At 36.6% G+C, this 22,085-nt stretch overlaps 1 protein-coding gene across 1 annotated transcript; it reads left to right on the top strand.

Annotated features, from left to right (window-relative positions):
- Positions 1-5,710: 5,710 nt before the first annotated feature.
- On the top strand, positions 5,711-14,652 carry LOC135687429 (uncharacterized). The gene is made up of 5 exons (XM_065203985.2): positions 5,711-5,827; positions 9,881-9,983; positions 10,627-10,998; positions 13,081-13,257; positions 13,432-14,652. The coding sequence occupies exons 2-5, from the start codon at positions 9,902-9,904 to the stop codon at positions 13,698-13,700; spliced, it is 900 nt and encodes a 299-aa protein (XP_065060057.2). The 5' UTR covers positions 5,711-5,827; positions 9,881-9,901; the 3' UTR covers positions 13,701-14,652.
- The last annotated feature ends 7,433 nt before the right edge of the window (positions 14,653-22,085 follow it).

Below are 22,085 nucleotides of genomic sequence, written 5' to 3'. Positions count from 1 at the left end.
TTAATTTACTTGGAGTGTCAGAATATTTCATTTTTTGGCAAAGAGGGCCACAAACCAAGCCTCTTTACTGGATATGTCTTTGCTCTTTACCATTTTCCAGACAACCTCTGGTAATCGCAAACAGTTGTGAGTTTGCAGTTAAATAGTTATCTCTCCTCATGAAGCCCGGATTGAGGTTATAAATTTTGGTCATTAGCAATTGCATATTTTGTAGCAGGGAAGGATTCATTGGATATTTTGCAGCAGAAAAAGATCTATGCAAGGGCAACAAGAATAGCTCACAACGATTATCTATCAACATTTGAACTTGTTAATATTTTTAAAGAATAGGAATCTTTTTAAAGAAACATTAAATAAAGAATAAAACAGTCTGTTCTCATAAGAGAATTTAACGATTTCTTGCAATAGTGCGACATCAAACATTAAATGGTTTAAATCCCCCTGGATGCCAGTGTATCCATAATTTAGTCTCAAAAACATTGTTTAATTCTGGTCCTAGAAATATTTATTTGAGTCTCTAGAATTTATTTATAGATGAAATTCGATAAGCATTTAGAGCATGTTGACATTTTTGTGCTCTGTCATATTTCCATGACTTATTAAAGTTGTCAGTGATCCGCATTATTACAGTTGTAGGTAAGCATGTAATTGAAGTGTTGTCGGGACGAAATTAAATGGGAAGAGGGCATTTTAGTACAACATTACAAAGGAAATTTAATCAGCTCACCAAGCGCCCCTTCTCAATTCTGACGGGCCTTTTCGTATTTTACAACAGCTTTGGACCACGTGATTTAAAATTCATGAATTGTAGCCCCGAAGATATAAAACGCGCCTTTGACTATATGAAACAGTTTCGACAATAGCTAGAAATACATTCCTCTTAGTCTATCAGCCTTTATTTGAAGGCTAAATTCCGTGCACGCAAAAATATTTCATCTAGCCTAGCTTAAAAACTAAGCTAGGCAAAGTTGCAAGTAGGCAAAGAAATGAAAAATCTACCGTTAACAAGAATCAGGAGTGGCAATCGCCCTTTCTAATTAATGCAGATCGACCTTTTCAATCATATGGGAGTGTGAATCCCCTATAAACTCCGGGTGCCTCTTCTTTTTTTAGTTTCGCTATTTAAAGCGTCCCTGCTGTTGAATTTCAATTATGAAAATTACTCCAATCAATTCCCCTTTATTTTTAAAATTTACAATGGAATCCCGATATAATGAACCCCAGATATAACAAACATCCCGGTATAACGAACTAAATGTCTGGCTCCTTGGATTCTCCCTAACAAAATCCTTGCAAATTCTCTGGGTATAACGAACCCCAGATATAATGAACTTCCCGGTATAACAAACTAAAGCCCCGGCCAAACGAGCCAACATTTCACCCAACATTTCAGCCAACACGCTCTTTTCGCATGTTGGCTCAAATGTTGGGTCGTTTGGCCACCATGTTGGGTCACCCAACATTGTTGGGAAAGATGTTGGCTGAATTGTTGGCTCGATTTGAAACTGGTCAAAAATGTTGGCGGCTATTGGATATTAATTAAAATATTCCCTATTGTTCAAGGTGCTGTTTGGCGTTGTTGGCTCGTTTGGCCTGGTTGCCCAACATTTGTTGGCTTTACGCAAGCGCTGTAAGCAATTTGTAAATGTGAATAGCGCTGCGCGCAAAGTTTGAGTTTGTGAAGCATAGATCAAAATTGTAAAAAGAAGAAAGTAGAATTGATTTGGACGACTGAAGAATATTGGATAATGGAAGAGTACGAAGAAAGAGATTTAATGAGTGAAGATGAGTACAACGAGGCCGTAAAGGCAATAAATAGAGTTTTGGGGGAAAAAAAGAGCGTTGCTTTCAAGATCAGGGATGGCAGGCTTAGGTCGTCTTGGACTCAATCCGAGTATCCCAAAAACGGTTGTGCTAAATGTTGGGTGAATTGTTGGATCGTTTGGCCAGCCTTCCTAACAACTCCCAACATTGTTGGGATAGGGCTCAACGAACCCCAAATATAACGAACTCTCGATAACACGAACCAAATGTTGGGTCCCTTCATAATTATTACCCTTGATATAACAAACTTTTCATAAATTTGTCCTTTGTTATTTATACTTAATTATTTTTCGCATTTATTTATTTCTCATGTTGGAAATCATTATTGTCATCGGCAAAACATGCTGATGATACATTTCAGGCACTGCCTGATAGACTCGTGGGATGACAGTTTGATTGCGTCAGGAATTACTGCGGATGAATACATTGACACTTTTGAACATTGGCAATGACAATGAGCGACAACAAAAATAAGAATGTGAAGTAATCGAAGACGTCATGCAACCGCCAGCTAGAATTGAAGTCATAACGGCTTTGCCAATCTCTTGGTCCCAACTTATAAGAGGAAATTTTTTTAAGAATAAAAAGCAGTAACGGGACAAATCAGAAAAAGAAGAAAAAATAAAAATGAAAAAGAAAGAAAATACCTAGTAGTAACACAGTATAAAAGGTGGGAGAGGGAACACTGCAGTTAGTTTCAAAAATGGTGTGCATTGGAGGGGGTTGAACTCAATATTCACGATACAATTGAGTGCTTGACTGAATATTTGGGATTTTCGCTATGTTGCAATAACCACTTATAAAGAAATTTACTTAATTTATTCTTACTAGACATAGAACGAATTTCTAAGGGTATTTCATTCCATATTTTGATTCCATTAAATTTAATAGATTTTTTACGACATTCAGTTGATACCAGAGACAAAGAGAACTGATTCTGGGTGTCTTGGCGAGTTTTATAGTTGTGTCGTACATTGGTTTTTTGAAACAGGTCGGGTGATGTTCTTGTTGTTAACATCGTGCATGAATTTTGCAGTTTCAAATTTATAAATTTATAAAAATCTTTGAATTTTAGTAAACCTAGTTTAGAAAAGAAGGGCTTCGACTCAGCTCCATGGCCTGCAAAGTTTATAATTCTAATCGCTTTTTCAAGACTTTTACTTGAATTGGCCGTAACAGATTTTGGAATACTACCCCCAATTAATGATACCATAGCTGAGATGAGGAGAAATAAAAGCATGATACAATTGTTTTAGTACATCTAATGAAACAAAGTGTCCCATTTTTGCCAGTTTTCAGATGCTTTTCGATACTTTTGTGTTGACATTTTGTGTATGTTGTTTCCAATTTAATCTGCTATCAATAAGAACACCAAGATATTTTATATGGTCTTTTTTTAATGGAAATATTATCAATTTTAGTGTCTAGGATAGAATCAATTTTTTTCTTATTCGAGGCCCAAGGATTGATCCTTGAGGTACCCCATATGTCATTTGCTCAGTTTGTGGTGTTGATTGATCGTAGCAGACAAACTGCTTTCTGTTGACAAATAGTTTCAAACCAAGCAAGCTCTGTATTTTGTATGCCATAACATCTTAACTTTTCAAGCAGTGTTCCATGATGGACAGTATCGAAAGCTTTACGAAAGTCCATAAATAATGCGCCTGTGCAGCGACCCTGTTCCATGTTATTTCGGATATGTTCAGTGAAAATAGTTACTGCATGCTGCGTTGATCGTTCTCGTCGAAACCCAAACTGACTGCAAGAAAGGAGGTTGTTACGTCCTAGGTACTCTGAGAGTTGTCGATGAACAAGTCTCTCTAGCACTTTAGATAGGATGTTTAATACAGTTGGTTGTTCGGAAAAGATCCGAACATAGGTTGTTCGGAAAAGATCCTGATCGAAGACTTTGATTTGCTAGAAAGTATAAAATTGCCGCGATCTGTTCTGCACCATCCTTTATAAGTTGTGCAGGTAGGTTATCTGGGCCAGCAGATTTGGAAACCTTTATTGATCTTAAGGCTGTTGTTATCTCATTCAGTTCTATAGTCCTGAACTTGAATACGTTACATTCCGGATTGATCTGTGTATAAATTGGTTTTCCATTAAAAAATTGCCAAGTTTTACTATTCAACGTAGAGGCATCTCTTTGGAGGGAAGACCCAATGTTGGGTGAAAAAGGAACAAAATCCGTTTGATATCTTCTTTTTATCAGAAACAAGTTCACCTTCAACTCGAAACACATTAGATGTTGGACTTTTCTTATTTGAAGGATATGATCGCTTAATTTGTTTCCAAAAGTCTTTTGGCTTCAAGGCAAAAGTCCTTGAGGTACACCATGTGTGATAATTTGGGGTTCAAATAAAGTCCCATTTATGCAAACTTTTTGTGTTCTATTTGATAAGTACGATTGAAACCAGTTTAAAGGATTTGCTCTTATACCATAGTGGTTGAGTTTGTCTAGTAAAATTTTTTAGTTAACCGTGTCGAAGCAGTGGCGATTCTAGCCTTAAAAATCTGGGGGGGGGGCTAACCGGGGGCCAAATTTTCAGTTATAGGAGCCAGCGCTAGCTATTACTTTGGGAACTAGTAGAATGTAAAGCAGTGGCGTGGTGGCTCAAAATTAGCTAGCTACGAGGCACCGGTTCTTAGCTCCTCATAGATAAGTATGTCCTTGGTACAGCTCTATCGAGGCTGTTATCATTATGCCAAATAGTTTTATTAGTGGTGTAAGGAGCAGCTGTGTCCCCTAGGAAAAATAAAAAATATAAATTGTTACTTGGAGCCCCTAAAGGTTTGGGACCGTTTTTTATTTGACCAAAAGTAACTTTGTTCTGTTACTTCACAGAGTTTTATCTGTTTAACAATAATGCATCATGAACATGGTTTTCAACAGAAGAACTAAACTTCTAAAAAATAAAAGTCTAATAGCTTTGTGAGGTTGATTGGTAAAATTTTTCCATAGTAGTTATGTCTTATACCCAACCTCCATGAGATCAAGCAAATCATTCTTTTACACAGAATTTCAAGTCATACAATTTCGATAAGCAATAGTAGATTGCAAAGGTATACTGGGATGGTATTAGGCTGATCCTGCGCACCCCACCGCAAGAAGGTGGATCTTCGTGATATTATTTACGAAATATATAATTTAAATTATTGTCAAGAAGGAGTTTTTCTTGGTAACTACAGAACTCTTGGTAACACTTGGTTTTTTACTTGGTAACTTATTAGAAAGGAGCCAAAATTTCAAAAATGTCCACCCCGATTACAAATAAGGGGCAAACAAAATTTCTGGGGGCCTTGGCCCCCTTGGCCCCCCCCCCGTAGAATTGCCACTGGTCGAAAGCTTTGACAAGATCAAGAAATATGCAGCAATAAGCTTCTTTTTATCTACAGTACTTGCTAGTTGGTTGAAAAGGTCTAGTACTGCTTGTGAGGTGGATTTACTTTTGGAAAGCAAGCCTATAAGTCTTTTATAAAAAGTCTTCTAAGGTTCTACTAGATATTGGTAGCAGTGATATCGGGCGATAGTTTGAAACGTCTAAACTATATTTAGCTTTATGAACAGGTATCACTTCTGCAAATTTAAGAAGGGTTGGGTTCAGGTTGGATGAACAAGTATCATTTCTACAAATTCCTGAGCTGAAAGATCTGCAAGAACGCCAGATTAATGAAAAAGCTCTCTTCTTCAAATAGGAGATCTGCTGAAGATCTGTGTGTACTGCTGAAAAGACCTAAAAACGATTTATCTCGGTTTATCGAACTCCCGATATAACGAACTATGTCCTGGTGTCCTTCAGAATTCGTTATATTCCACTGTTTGTTTTATACTGTAATTGCGAAGGAGCATTAAAATTTCATTTTGAATCCCTGTCAGAAGTCACTGATTTGATTGGTCAACGAACGACTTAAATCGAAGGCGGCAGATTTGTCGATTGGCCTAAGTTCGAAGTCACAATAATTTAACCCTTGTTGGTTCGCATAGGCTCGAGTGGTCGCGGTGAGTATCATGCTCTTTATATCTTTAAAAGTTATTTTAGATTTTATTCTAAAATGAAGATTCTAAAAGGATAAGGTATTCGGTTTTCAAGAGGCTTATTTTCCCTCCTGTGTGCATGTATTGAAACATTCATTTGGACATGCAACTCAGTAGTTCTGCATGTCCTCACACAGGTCTCACTAACAGTAGTTAGTTGAAACAAAGGGAAATATACATCCTTGCAAATTTTGTGCAGTCGTGCAGAGGGGTTATATTGATCATGCTTGTGCGGGAACAAATAATGTTGCAAAATAGCTAATTAAAAGCTGCAGGATTTTATTTTCAAATAGCAATTGCAAGGCTGTGCGCAGGATTCACACGAGCTTCAACTGCCCAGATTGTACTAAATTTGAAAAAATGTGCAAACGGGATTTGAGCAAAAAAATGTTGTGTGGGGTATGCCTACCTACTGCATGGGTTTGTTGTCTGTGTGCTTGCGCCAGTGTTTTTGGCCAAAAGAACGATTCATAGTTTCTATTATCCATTGTATCATACAGCTTTTTGTCTGTATTATTAAAATTCCTTTGGCACTAATTCATATTTTACTGGCCAATATATCTGACATGAGGTTTACATGAAGTCCACCCTGGCTTGACAATGGAGAATTTGTTGCTAAAGGTTTGGCAATGTAGAATTTGAAAAATATTTTGGGGTTAAGTGATACCTGCTGATCAGTGAGTAAGCTTTCAGCTTCCATTAATTTAAAAAAAACATTTTAATGATGAGTAATTGAAATTTAATCAGAGCTAATTTCATGAGGAGCTTTAGTGCTTTCATTAATTCGCTTGAGATGGTTATAATTTGCTATTTTTTATGGTCTGTTGTGCCATGCTTCCTTGTTTTCTTGTATTGCTCTACTAGTTTATGGGCAATACAGGAGTATCAAGGCCTTCTGATGATTTGTGTAAAACTTGTTAGTGGTAAGGTGTGTGTTTTGTGGTGTTTTCATTCCCTTGGTTGATCAAGTGGTATTTTAAGTTTTGGCTTAGCACAGTCTTTGTAATATGAGGCGTGCGATCGCACGCGCACGCCTCCACACACGCGCAAATTTTCCAAGGCGTGCTAATCATCGCACGCGCAAAACAAAGAATTTGCCACAAAATTTTTTTAAAATTGCTCAACTCAAAGTCGCCAAAGTCGGTTCTGTCGTTGTCCAAGGTGTTGTTAAAGTATTCCAATAAGGGATTTAACAACAGCGTCAAAAAGATTGCTTAACAGTTGACCCAATGGGGATTAATCTGCAATCAATACCTGGTGCTTACTGTCAAAACCCGGCAATTTAAATTTTCGATCCAAGAGATGTTTTCACTGTTCGATTGATTATTCTGTTCTTCGGTAATCATGGCGAAAAGAAAGAAAGTGGAGCTGGCAACATTCATTGGTTGAGGAAAGAACGAAATTTTCGGTTTCAAGTCGGAAAAAGAAGGTTGCTACTTCGATGATGCTGATGGCTTGTTTAGTACGATGAAGTTGTTTGATCGAAAGCAATGGAACGACAACAAGGATTACGGGGTCCCAGAGATCATTGCTTTTGCAGCTATTTTCAACCCCCCCCCCCTTTCAAGCTTTCAAGGAATGGAAGTCATTCAAAAAATACGTACAATATAATGCTTGTGGGATTGAAGCAAGAAAGCTGTGGAAAAATACGCTTTCTTACAGGGCAGACGAGTACCCCAACCTGTGCATTCTGGCAAAGATAATGGTTGCAATATCTGGCTCCAATTCATCGGTAGAGAGAGCATTCAGTATTCTCAGCATATTATTGTCAGATAATGTCACACAGGGTTATGGAGATGAGACTTCACATCGCAGTCAATGACATTATATGGACTGACGAAAAAAGGGAGAATATTTTGAAAAAGGCAACGGAGATCTATCTTTCGAAAAGCAGAAAGCGAAAGTAGGATAAGTGCAACAGTTTATCGAAGAAACCTAAGCTAGATAAGGAGGAGGAAGCTGAAGAAAGCTCTGATGAAGAAGAAAGTGACAGTGACTGTACTTATTTTCAAATTATTTTAAACTTGTTTTTGTGCCCAAAAAAAGTGTGTTCATTTCGACGTTTGTGTCATTTCTCTACCTTTTCATTTGATTGTTAGCTCAATTCCAAAGGAATACCGATCTAACGGTAAGATATTTTTTATGAATATCCGCTAAGATATTCACAGGTAATAGAATTTGAGTAGGGTCTACGGGTAATATAATTTTTTTTCAATCCAGATTTCTTTAAGTGACTAATTAGATTTAACATCTTTAAAAAAGAACAAGAACAGTTTCTCTGTCAATTACCTTGGTTTCCGTTCAGTTTATAACACAAAAGGTCTCTTCAAAAGCAGCACCCAGTTCTTGACAACAGGGATGAGAAAAAACCGATAAAAAGCGGTTCGCATCGCACGCCATCGCACGCGCAAAGTAACCAAGGCGTGCGAAATGCCGCACGCGGCCTATTTTCATATTACAAAGACTGTTAGCATGGGTCTCACCTTGCTTGGTGAAGATGGATGCAACAGGCCTTGCATGAAAAGGCTCTCAATTGAGCCGAGTGCATAAAGTGCACCTAAATATAACCAGGGAGAGCGATTTAAGGAGTGCCTGAAAATGTAAAACGATATTGCAAGGAAGCAAAATATTGTTTAAAAATAATGTTGATAAAGCATATTAAACAATCTTCTCAATTGACCAAAATATTTTGGTTTATGACATTTATAAGAGTTTATACCACTAATCTGTTGATTACTAGATTATATATCTTGCTTCTCATAAGGTAAGACCAGCTCTACAAGAACACCTTTTTGAATAAAAAAGGTTTCTTTCCATGCATTGTAAATACAATTGTATAAAAACAATTTTGAGAGTTGAATCATTTAAACTCACTTTTTAAAATGCATCGTTTCTGTTTGGACCATATTATTTGCCTCATTTTCATTAAAAAGAAAATGCAAATTTTGCAAACGACAATTTTGCACAGAAATGTGAAATAGATGGCCTTGAGTTTCTTAGTAGCTCGTTTTATGGAGCCCCTTTATTTTGCTTGGTGCAAGTCCTGATACAAGTATGCTGTGTTTTTCAGGCTTTTTCAAAGTAAGATATATAATATTGTTAATCCTGTATTAATAAAGACTTGATGAACCCTAAAATTATTGCATGAAAAGCAGTTAATACCAAATTTGTAACATTCTCATAAAGCCAGCAGACATCTAAATCAGCAGTTTTCTAAAATTTGGAAATCAGTTAATAAAAAACACCAATTGGATCGTCTTAATGTATGTTGATAATGTCCATGTGAGACCACGTGGCAGGGTTTAATGGTTCACAGGCTTGGTTATTTCTATGATACTCAAACCTACTGACTTTTTTCATCAATCAGAACAAACAAATTACCAAAATCTGCATTGAATTGTGTAACCCAATCAAGATTATTTCTTGGGGCTAATTGTAGTGAGATGTTTTTTTGGAAAACAAGACAAGTATCAATTTCAGTATACCACACTCCATTCTTCTATAATTGGCAGGCACTCCAGTGGGGGGTGCCCAAAAGCAAGCAAGTGCACTGGCACTCAACAGTACAGGCAGTCAAGGAAACAGGCACATGCTTATTTGAGAGCAATTAACTGCATTTCCAGTAATAAAGATTTTCCTGACAAGTTTTATATGTCTATTCCTGAAATAGGCAAATCACCCTTATCTTGAAAAACAGGCAATTTGTTGCTGAAGGTATACGAAAACATAAAAAAACTCCATCCGGGGATTTAGCATAAGGGTTTTGGAGAAATGAGTTGTTAAATCAGAGTCTTTGTCATTGATTTTCAATGGAATGACACATGTTTTATTGTTGTGTGCTTTGTATTGGTCAGACATTATTGATGTTTCAAATGTTTCTTCATATCTTTTATTTTTCTTGTTTCTATTGAAATGAATTATGACCTATTTTATACCTTTGTCATGTTATTCCTGTGTATCTCTGCAGTTGCATTGTGACAGCACAGGTATGTTTCAGTGGCTCTTTTTTATTTTCAGATTTATTTACATTTGTGAAGCATGGCATCAACAAGAGTTGCTGTGATGCATGATCAAGAAAACATCATCCACCAGGAAGGCAAGCCAGGCATAGGGATATCGAGTAAGAGGCCAGTCTTGAATACAGCCATCTCTAAGAGTCATTGACTTTCCTGCCAAATCCATGGCGTAGCTTGAACTTATTAAAAACCTTTCACTATTCTGACACAAATTCACTCCCAGCTACCCTCAACTAACTTACCAGGGTATGGAATCGCAACCAACCAAGGGGCCAGGTGCTGTCATGAAATTTTTTGTGCAAAAAATTCTGCAAGAAAGCATATTAAGATTTACCATTTTGCATGAAACATGTTTCTTTTATGTTCTTTCAAAGGAAAAGCACAAGGAAAAAATTAATTTACCTACTGTACATACTTAACACATACAATGGTTTACCTAAGAACTGTTGCAAATTGTTTGAACTTTCTTGTCTGATAAGAATTTACAGAGAAATAAAGCAATTGAATCTAGAAGTTATATCTACAGACTTGCTCAAACTGATACGCTGAAACAAATGTATGTTCGTAAGAAACATTTGAGAAAAGTTTGAGGCTCAAACCAACATGACGTAAAGAAATTTTGAGCCTCCCTGGTCTGATGTGTTTCTTAAAGAAAGACCTGTATAGCTTAGATCCTGTCTTGACGTCACACTTGTTGTAATGCGCTTCTTTTTGCTGAGTTATCCAGCTTATTCTTTTTGTTCACAGGAAATCCACCAAAGCCTTTCGTGCAAGACAACATCCATCAAGCGACCCCGAGGAGAGCGTTGGGAGACGTGCGCAATTTGCAAACTCAAAGAGTAATTGCACCACAAAAAACCATCCTTCAGAGCGATAAGAAAGGCTCTACTCATGGGGTTCAGCAAAACAGAACATCTCTAACAACCCCAGGAAAATTCTCTTCCTTTTTGAAACCATCAGGAACGTCCAAGAAATCCAATAAAAAGGCCATCAAAATTTTAGAGGACGACGAAATTGAGAAGGAGGCGGTAAAAAACGTTGATGGATCTGCAAGACAAAAAGGAAACATTGGACCTGGTCTGTTTCAGAAAGAGACTGCATTCCCGTTTATTGATAAAGGTTCGTTTACATATACAAACATACATTGGGTTCCAAAGGACTTCACCTCTATACTTAAATGAGTTCTGTCCAATTTCTTTCTTGTATCTTATGGTTTCAACTTGAAGAGGTTTTCGCAAATTTGTTTTTCGTTCACGAATTGTTCATAAATTTGTTTTGGGCATGTTTTGTAATAAATTCTATGCATCCACATCAGTACCCTCGTTTTATAGATGTAGCTAATTGGTTCCCATCCAGCTTTATTCAGGATTTCTTCCGTAGATCTTGCACCTTTTATTTTATGAATCATTTTTGCCGTTCTAGCATGCAATGCATCAACAGCGTTTAATATTGCAGGTGAAGATGTGCCCCATACTGTTATACAATAAGTGGCCGCACTAACAACTGTTTTGAAGTAAATTCCAATGACGTTGACGTAACGCTGTCTCTCAATTCGTCTGCTGTGTCTATCATATTTTTGTCTTTACCAACATTTCTTTATTGTTGCATTCTCAGAATAACTTTCCAATTCAAGTTTTAACGGTTTGACAATATGTTGATTTAATGATAAGTGTGGCCGGTTTAAGAAGCGCTGCTCTTCGATGCAAAGATAAAATGAATTTATTCAAAGGGTGTAATGTACTTGCTATTTTAGTAGATTGCCAAATTAACTCAGCCACAAATGCCTGATCCACTTTGATTGCATACCTGAGTCGAACTTTGTTTCTCTGACTAAATACCTAAGGTGAGGGCTGTGTTTGTTTTGTAGCATCTCGATCAAAGACCCTTCTGTGTATGTATGTAATGAAGATCCTGTGAAAGCTCGTTTATATAGTGTCCCTCCTTGGCAAAATGTTGTCATGACTCCTCTTTTAACTACTGCTGAATCTGTGCTCTTGCTATTGCCACTTAGACTAGAACCAAGCAACCTGTCAGGTCATAAGGGTAATCCTGGGCAATTCCCCCCTCTTTGCCCCCCTCTTCGCCCCCCTCTTTGCCCGCCTTGCATCATTCTGCAGTATCATTCTTCTTTTCTTTACTTTCTCCAATACTGACTTTTTATTTCACTGTAGTGATGCAGGTTAATCAAATTTGCCTCAAATTTGCTCCATTGACCATTCACCTATTGCTCTTTTTGTTTTTGATTTGAATTCTTTAACTAATTTAGGCTTATTATTGCAGATATTATTTTCAGCGTTCTTCAGAAATATCATTTCACGACAGTAACTCACTAACTTTAAATTTGAAATTGATAGATAAATGAATATCCAGTGATTCGTTGCAACTACTTCGGACATTTGTTATCGGCTATATTTTTTTACTGTCGTTTTGTACATATTTCCTTTAAATTGAAGCAGGTTGTTGTTATGTCATAGTTTTTAAGTCTGTTTGTCGAACAATCTCCCTGTTTTCCAAATTGAATGTTAAGTGTCTCTCCTTTTAAGATTAATTCTTTATCTCATTTCTCTTTCTTTAAGCAGCAACAACGTTAATCAATTTTCGTAACCAATAGCCTTTTCTTCTTCATTTTTATCTTCATCTGAGCAAACAAAGAGTGAAGCTTAATTCTTTGCACACAAGCTTGTTTCAGTCGAGACGAGAGTACAATTTGACAGGTCGCAAATGTTCAAAAAATATCTTTTCTCAGAAATATCAAAACGAATTATAAGGCTTTCAACTCAGTTACATAAGGATTGTGCAAGTAATTCCTTTTGTCAAGCTGTGTAAGCAGACCCTTTCAACATGTCCATGACAACTAATTCCTTCCACTCCCATCTTGTTAATATTTGCCAGCCATTTAATTTTCTAGGGACACGAAAAACTTGTTTTTTTTAAAAATGAGCCATCCCCCGTCAATCAACGACAGGGGGTTGCTCATTCGTTGTCAAGTTTTTTCCTTGTTTCATCCTTCAATGGCACACAAAAAATTTGAAGAGTGAGCTGACAATTATTACCGGGGGTGAGAGGAGGGCTAGAATATTCCCGACGTTTTGGCTAGCATGCCCCCCATCGGGGGCTATAGCCCCCTGGCCCTTTACTGACCCCATTCTGATTTTTATTGCATCTTGTATTCCGTTTTCTACAGTTCACGTCTTTTTTCAGAGCCAGAACTTGAGTTGCCAAAGTATCTGGTAGATCTCTCAAAGACCCGCCTGGCGGAGAGTGTTTGGTGGCCATCTTTCACCAACCCACTAAAGGAATGTCACTCTTCAAAAAGCAAAGATGTTGACTTTTCTCTACTTGAAATGGAAGATTTACCTTTCCGTTCAGACTTTGAAGGTAAGCTCTGAGCTGTTGTCTTTGATTTTTCATTTTTCAGACAATCGCTTGATATTATCATTTGTTTTTATCGTATTTTTTTACTCGTAGCATTAATTAGAACCAGTTGTCAATTTCAATTATTCCTTAACGGACATTAGAAAATGTCTTTACGAAATGTATATATCTTTCCAGATTCGTTTTTAAATGAATTCAAAATGGATGTGTTAGACATCTGCGCAGAGGAAGAGGACACAGTAGCAACATCTCGATTTCTAGAACTGGATCCGATTGAGCGGGAGCTAACCCTTGTAAATGATCAATGTTCGCTTTCCGAATACGGAAGTTTATTAAAAGAACTTGAATCAATTGAATTTCGCTGCCAAGGTGCAAGCAACGAGTCTGGCACCACTAATGTCGCTGAGATGTCCTCGTTTGGTTTTGGGGATGGTGTGCAATGGTGAAGTGGATACTGTTACATTGCAAAGTAACGGATTTCAGCTGTTTATAGAACGTGTTTCACTCTATAAGAACTTTTTTGTACATATTAATTTATTGTAATAGAAATAGGTAAGAAGGAATCGTTAAAAGTGTTCTTACAGCAGTAGTGGACGTTTAAATCTAAAATCTAAAAGTCTAAATCCAAAAGTATACTATTTAGTTTCGCCGGCAGTCCAGCTTACAAAATTGAAAGTAATACAAATTTCGACGAAATGCTTTTTCTTCGCTGTAAGGTAGTTGGTTAATCTCTTCTTATAGTTGCCTTTGACTTTACTTAGGACTCGGTCAGAAGATAGTAGAATACAGGTGGCAAGGGGGGGGGGGGGGGGGGCTCCGACTTATCGTGATGGCATTACAGCAAAACCTCTTTTTGAAAACCTTATCAGGGCATCTTCTGTTTCAAAGTCTTAGCAGTTCTTGGGCAGTTTTCTACAGCAGAAAAATCATATGTTGCCCCAGATCTCCTCCAAAATATCCGCATAGATTTTTGTGACAATTTGTTTCTGCCTCAATCTCATCAGGTGGTGTGGATAGTTTAGCCTTCGGAGAACTTATTTTTTGTATAATAAAGAGTCAATGGCGCATTCTTACTTTTTCCCGGTAAATCTGTATTCATCTAGTTATATTCTGTTTTAAAAATCATTGTCAGTTTTTTTGTTGAATCTGCTTCTTCTCTTAAGATTGGAAACCGCTCGGTTTGATTTGCGTTTCCTTACACAAAGAAGGTCATTCTGAAGTTATTCATCTATTGAAGGAAACTCACACATCCACGCACTGTCTGATGCATTGTGCAGACCAAAGGCAAAGTACTTGTTCTTCTGTTGTGCATATTTTAAAGGAATTAAAAACATTCATATTTTCAAAATTGTTTTTATATTTATAATTCTTCTGTGAATTACAGCCCTAACACATAAAAGAATGCACGTTCAATTCCAATGACACAGCTGAGCTTTGTCAAATCTGTTGCTGAGTTAAAAAAGCCCATGCATTTGTGCAGTTCGCATCAGTCTTTATAAGATAAAGTGTGAGAAGGAAGTACCGCAGAATAGGCTGTCCGCTGGATTCTGTGAATCTTGGAATGAGATTTTAAAATGAAAGGTATACAGGAACAAAGCAATACGACGACGAGAATCCAATGTCACGAAATAAATTATAATTAATAAATAAATACCACCCACATCCCCTTACATCACCCACCACCTTTCCCACTGCGCTGCATTCCCATTTTTTCTCCACTGCGCTGCATTCACACCATTCAATTATTGCTTTGTTCCTGTATACCTTTCACTTTATAAGATAAGCAGTTTTATTCTGACTTACCTGAATCTTAAGTCAGTGATTTGAAATGCGCAGCTTTTATTTTTCTCTCCAGAAACTTAGAAAGCGAGTGAGAGGAATTTTTCTGGAATTAACAATTTTTTTAAAGTTAAATCTACATCCATATTTTTGGAATAGAGTAGCCCAGAGTAACCCCTAAATTTTGACCCAACAGTGCTTTTGAAACGACCTTCATTATAAATGCTTTGCGAGATCGAGCTTTTGAAAGACAAAATGTTTTTCTCTTAGCATCCAAGTCACTTTTGAACCTCAGTAGCTGTGAATATAAGCAAGCCTTTTCTTATCTGTTTTCATCCAAAATCTAACTGCAGACTGCTAAATGCAATAACTGAATGCACGCTGCAATACCTCACTAACCAAAAGCATTTTGCTACATTCTCCAATATAAACTAAAAAAGGAATTTGAAGTTTGTTGACCCATGAGGCGTAACCAAAATTTTTTCAAATGGGACCATCTTCCCAGCAAAAAAACATAATAAGCCTTTGGTACCTCAACATTTGAAATGATATGTTTCCGCTCTTCTTTGCTTTTTTCAAAAACCTATTCGCATGGATTGTGTCAAGGTGTTATTCAATATGACATTTGCTGTTTAATAACGTCAGAATAAATGGCAAAAACCACTTTTTCAACGTTATAGCAAATTGCTAGATATAATAAAACTCAAGGTCTTCAGAAAAACATCCAACGTGATGGGAAATTTGCCAGATGTCCAATCCTTCTCTGGGGAACTTAAACGTAATTGATCTCAAAAGGTATATTTAATACATTAATGCAAAATAATACGATGAATTAGCCATGAACGTATAAGAAAAACGCAAACATCGCTGAACCAACAGTGTGACAAATAAGAATATTTCTCTGCAGTTATTGTTAAATATTTCGCTAACACTTTCATATTTTTATACTATCTCTCGCACGAATTGTTGATCGAATGTTTATAAACATTCTGTTAATACTTTTTCCAGCTTTTACGCGCTTAGGCCCTGTTCAAACGTCGAACTTCTCTTACGCCAAAATAAATAAACTTTTTTAAGTACATGAGAAGTGCGACGTTTCAATCAATTAAATGCGGCATATTTTATCAAGTACAGCAAAAGCAATTTGGCACGGCAGGTCTTACCAAAATTTACGATTGGAGTTTGACTTATTTTCCTTCCCAGATATCAGCAGTGCCATTGTTTTTAAGAATGCGCGTGAAGGAAGAGGACAAATCAAACTATAGTTAATATGATCAAACACTGTGAGTTCGCAAAATTTATTCTGCGAGGCTTTGCAGTGTTTGTCGTTTGAGAACAAAATGTTGCATAGCATGATCTTGGAATGGTTTTGGAATGGTGGATTGTGCGTGAGCACTATCTAACGAAGCGCAAAAACAAGGTGCTTAATTGGTTGGAGCGCAGTTCGAGGGCTATCTCTTTGGTAGAAAGCAAATTGTTCCCTATGATGAACTTTGTGAGAATCTCAAGCCAAAGGAAAAACCATTGGAGTTCTGCAGGGATCTAAATTGTGTTCGTTGCTCTTTACCTTACTGGTAAATGATATCGATTTGAAAGAACCTTTACCAGACAATTTGAAAAAACCATCTATGCTGATGATTCTGTTTTGTGCGTCGCTGGTAAAAAATATGATGTTATCAACGAAAAGTGATCTAGAACAGATTGCTAGCTGGTTTGTCCAAAATAGTTCGAGGAGAAAAGGTTTTCAATCAACTGACAGATGAAATGAAGACTGAAACATCAATTTAAGACCATCTGTGAAACTTTTGACTTTGATTTCCAACATTTTATCTTTTTGATGTATTTTGTTTATATCTCTTTGATTTATAGCACATTTTGCTGAACCCGTCTGGAAATATTGACTACCCAACGTTGACCATGAAACAAATGCAATGAAACATTGACCATCAAAATTTGTCATTCGACTGTTCCCGACTTTCATTTTCAAGTTCCCGCCAGCTACTTTAAATTTTTGAGGTCGTCTGATAATCACCTGTAGTTTTTGATTTAATCAACAAATTTCCTTGTTGCTTTGAATAAGATACAATGTTGTTGTCATGTGAATTAATCATCGAGGTCAAACGACATTCGCAGACACGACATCTACCTGCTAAAAGGCCGTTATCCTTTCTTGATGTTGCGTCGATCAACTGTTTCGTTTTCAGTAATTGTTAAATATTATGAGCATAACAATGCATTATTCAATGAAAAAACATGCAGCCGTGAAAGACTCTTACAATGGAGACTCTTGAAATTTATCAACAAAGTTATACCAAAAAATAATAAGCAAACAAGTAACCAAATATTCATCGTCCATTTTGTTGGGGCGGCTAAGAGTACAATTTAATAATACTTGTATTTACAACTAGTAGCGTTTTTCGAGCAAAAAATTGACTTAACTTACTAATTGTAGGAATCGGCATAAATATAATGGAAGGATTGTAGGAGCTAAGCAGTTTTTGGCTTCATCGATGGTCGATTCAGTTTTGGGAAATCGGGTCCAAGGATCCAAGAACCAAATACATACTTTGCATCTTTATATCGAGAGATCGCCAAACTCTACGGACAAGAAGCTCGGATCCAATTCTGGGAATAACAATCCATGAATTTTCAAGTCTGTTTCAACGCACTAAGAACTTCACTATTGATATTAAACCTTTATGAAAGGTATTTGTTCAGACTTTGGATGCTACAACTCTAAACTGCTTCTACAACACATGCAACCGGATAATATGCTCTTTTTCCTGAGATGGAGTTAAGTTTTCTGGTGAGAGATATCTTTAGACCTTATTCCTTCGTAGTATCAGATGTTGTCCTTTGTCTTTTTTTAAGATATCTCAATGACATGCCGAGAAAATGGGTAGTTCTAAATTTCCCTTAAGATGACCCCTGCATTATGCCTTTTTGTAACTTTACAGAATTTTTCACAATGCTGCTTATAGTATAATCCATGATAAATCATTTCAGTGTTTAAAAATGGCCAATTTCTACTTTCGTACTGTCTTCTGTGATATTTTGCTCGATAGTCTCCCTCATTCATTTCGTAGTACTTTTCCCCAGGCTGTTACTAACATCAATTTGAGCATCCGAATCCTATTCCTAGGTTTGTGTAAAATGTCTCTCGGTGATATAGTGCTACTACTTGTGATCTTATCCCATGCAGCAAACTGGCTACGAGAAATTAATATATATTACTGTATGAGGCTCAGCAGATATTAATATATGCTTATCCATGTCTAGTCAATCAATGGTTGAAAAGTCAAATGCCTTTAGTCAAAACAACAAAATTGTAGGCTTGAAAAGCGATGGAAGCCTTATTTGGTGTTGCCCAATTGGAGTGACTTGGAAAACAAGATTTAAGGGGTCGTTTTCTTATGAAAACAAGCTGGAATTGTTTCGATATCAAAAACTGATGTAACTTGCAACACATTGATTGGAAATCATATTGGATTTGAAAAAGCCTGGGCCAATCAATCAGAAACAAAACAATATCGAGGAAGAACTTGATGAATAGAGCCATAAGAAAAGCTAGTTCTGAAAAGCGTCGTGTATCACTTTTTTTGTCTAGGAACACTAATTAAACATTACGTCAGCCGGCTCCAAGTCTCAGACTATTGCCCTCCAAAAGAAATAGTATACACTTACTGAGATTTACTTAAGCAAAAGTGTCAATTCAAAAGATATCAAGTTCTAAAAGTATCCCTTCTGCAATAAGGGAACTTGCCTCTTTCGTTTCTTTCTCAGGGAATCAAAAAAGGTATTATCAGAAACAGTAAAATTTAGCGTCTTGAAGACCCGTAACTCAATTATAGTATTTTTAGCATGGATTGCTTTGAAGTACCCATGTGAAACTGATTAATTTGAAGTAGCGTGGAGTGATGACGTCACAAAAATGTACTTTAAGAACTTTTGAATCTGAATCCCACAACCTGAAGGAGCATCAAGAAATACCTTTCAATGTTCAAAATGAGTTAAATGTGTTACGAATTCGTTGAGAAATGGCCATGAACTCCCTGAGGCATTGCCACATGAGCACGTAATCTCTCCCTACCAAGATGGTCTATGCCATCCGTTAGCAAACTTCAAATTGTTCATTGACAGAGTCTTTTGACAGTCTACCCCCTTTGACCCTTCCCAGATCGTCTTTCTCTGTCTCTTCGGTTCGGTTTTAGCCTCCACGTATCCACCTTCGTTCGAAAATGCAGCAATTTGCTCTTTCGGCGGTTTTTGGCGAGTTAGATCAAGGTTTTTTTAACGTGCAGTTCTATAAAAAATGTGCAGTTCTAAAAGTTTTTGTGCAGTTCTAAAGAAAAATTTGTGCCAGTCTAAAATTTTACTTTAATAAACAAGAAATTCAGGAAAACTTTTGCGGAAAAAATAAACAAAAGTTCTAATGATGAATTAGAAAAAAGATAATAAAGATGGCGCTCAAAATGGGGGTACAGAAATTATAGATATAAAAAGATATTCGATATAGAGGAAATTTAATTTTTGCGAAACTTCATAGTCGTTATAACGTTTTTGAATCGCACATACACGAAGTACGAAATTGATAGTGTCAAAGCAGGAGCCTGTTTAAACTCTTAGATCAGAGAACATTAAAAATTCAGAGCAAAAAATAAATCATGTCACCAGTTGTGAATTTAAATTTCATAGTTGTATGGTCAAACAAAACAGACCGATAACTAAATTGGAGACAATTAAGCATTTTAGTTGAAATGTGTTGACACTTTTAATGTAAAATTTTATCATATACAGTTTTAATATTTTCTACTCTAGGTTGGGTTTCACTTAGGTTACTTTCTATTGCTATCAAATGTCGCTCTACAAACGCAATTTTGTTTTTCAAGATTCTATATAATTGACTTTAGTTTCTTGTGATTCTATATAACCAAGAACTCGCAATGATTGTCATATGCTCCAAATTTGGTTTTCTGTTAAAATGTTTAAATGTTGATTTTGCTTCCAAGTTTAGTCAGAATCTACTTGCTTTTTCTGCAAATTGATACTACATTATAAATTCAGTTCGAAAGATTTTCTTTTAAAATGGAGTGTTATAAATAGGCCTTAATTATATTACTGATGAGCATTGCAATTGAACACGCATATTAACAATATTCAAATAAGGAGTCTGGTAAGGAGTAATAAGGAGTTCAAATAAGGAGACTTTCAAGTAAGGAGTCTGGAGCAGTAGCAAGCAAACGACTGTAAGAAATGTTCTGAAATTTTAAGCTAATCCAAAAGGCGTGGTTGAAAAATTGTCTGCCTGCTTCGCTGGCAGGGGACCCTCGTCTATATCTCTACTGAATCGTTTGCAATATCCCCTTGTTTAAGACTTTATATAGAAGAGTCCTTCGCGTTCTTTAGAGATTCCCGATAAAATAGAAATTAAAAAGTTGGATTCTGAAATGCTTGTCGGGGATTTTGCAGATTTTGCTCCAAGGTTAAGGGATTTAGTTTGAAACTTATGCATATTGCTTATTATTTTTAGATATTTTGCTTACAACTTTGAAAAATCAGTTTTTATACGCAGCGCTTCCTCGCCTTACACAATTCAGAATATAAAGGTTATAAGAAGAATTGTGAAGGAAATAGACAGTTGTAGAATGGGCTCAGCCACAAAAAGCTACATATGACGGTTATTGTGTTTCATTAGCCAACTATACCCACGTGAAATAGCCATAGAATTTACAAAGTGGGGCATTTTCTCAAATTCTTAAAGGTGTGGTCAGCAAAAGTTTTCCCGTGGGTAAATACCAGGACCCTCTGCGGTCAGACTCCTTATTGGCCCTCCAGTATTCCAACCCTGGCTAGCTACTGGTCTGGAGCAAAAGCTACCTGTACCTGCGCATCATGTACATTTTGCTTATACTTATAAGAACCAATAATTATTTCTTCAACACAGTGCACCCGCGAAAAATGTGCAACTCTAAATTTTCTTAAAGAATCCTGAGCTAGATATACAATATTTGGAACAGATAAAAAGAAATGCAATATTTGGAACAACAAAACACAACTAAAAAATCTATTGTACAAATCCTATTCGATGCGTCAAACCCGTTTAAAAATGGTTACAAATAATGAGTAATTCGTTACAATTAATCCTTACAATCCTATATTCCGTTCGATAAATCAATCCGAAATCTGTGCTCTCAGAGCACTCCAAAAGCAGAACTTTACTTACAAAATTCTATAATAAGCAAATATAGAGAGGAAAATCTTTTCTACTCTAAGAATGCTAACCTTAGTTACCAACCTTAGTTACCATACATACATAGCCAAATAGAAAATACATACGTAAATAGGAGAATACAATAAAAACAGCAAGCTTGGGAAACATTTTCAACACCCCCTTGGGAAACATTTTGTTGCTTTGCTATTTTGTGCTTGAACACAACCTAGCCCAAGCCCTGTCATCCGATCTATTTTCGTCTGCTCTTGGTCACATTCGCTTCTCTGGCTGTTGAAATTGCCCGGAAGCATAAAGTCCGCAGAGTAGCAATTATAATATGAAATCTTCCAAAATTATCATGCAACTGCCGTCCCAATAATTGTTCCCAGTATATTTTATTATTTTTAAACTCAATATTTTATTAATATTCTATTAGACTCGCTTATGAACAATAATTTTTATGTAAGAGCCAGAAAACAGAGGTGAGGGTGGCCGTTTTACTGCTAAAAAGCATTGCATTTACAATGCAGCATCGCATACAGCTCAAAGTACGCAATGCTTTTTGCGTTTTTTCACATTGAAATATTTTAGGCCCCTTCCCTCGAATGGTAATAAGCTCTGCGGTCCCTGTTCTAATTCCGACGTCCTTGGGGCTTTGTACTTTACATTTTGCTAAGCGACATTGGCGGTTCTTATCGATGAATGACCAGCCGCTTGTGAAAGACTAGTGCTTTCAATTCCTTTGTTCGAAGTCAAAAGCATACATAGTGGGCGATTGAAATCACCGCCGTGGTCAACATTGAAACCACCTACAAAACCTGCCATTCTCATAACTTTATTG

The sequence above is a fragment of the Rhopilema esculentum genome, chromosome 20 (assembly GCF_057945365.1).
Source record: "Rhopilema esculentum isolate cy_ngs chromosome 20, ASM5794536v1, whole genome shotgun sequence".
In the NCBI taxonomy this organism is placed as follows: domain Eukaryota; kingdom Metazoa; phylum Cnidaria; class Scyphozoa; order Rhizostomeae; family Rhizostomatidae; genus Rhopilema; species Rhopilema esculentum.
This window is presented reverse-complemented; position numbering and strand designations above follow the sequence as displayed.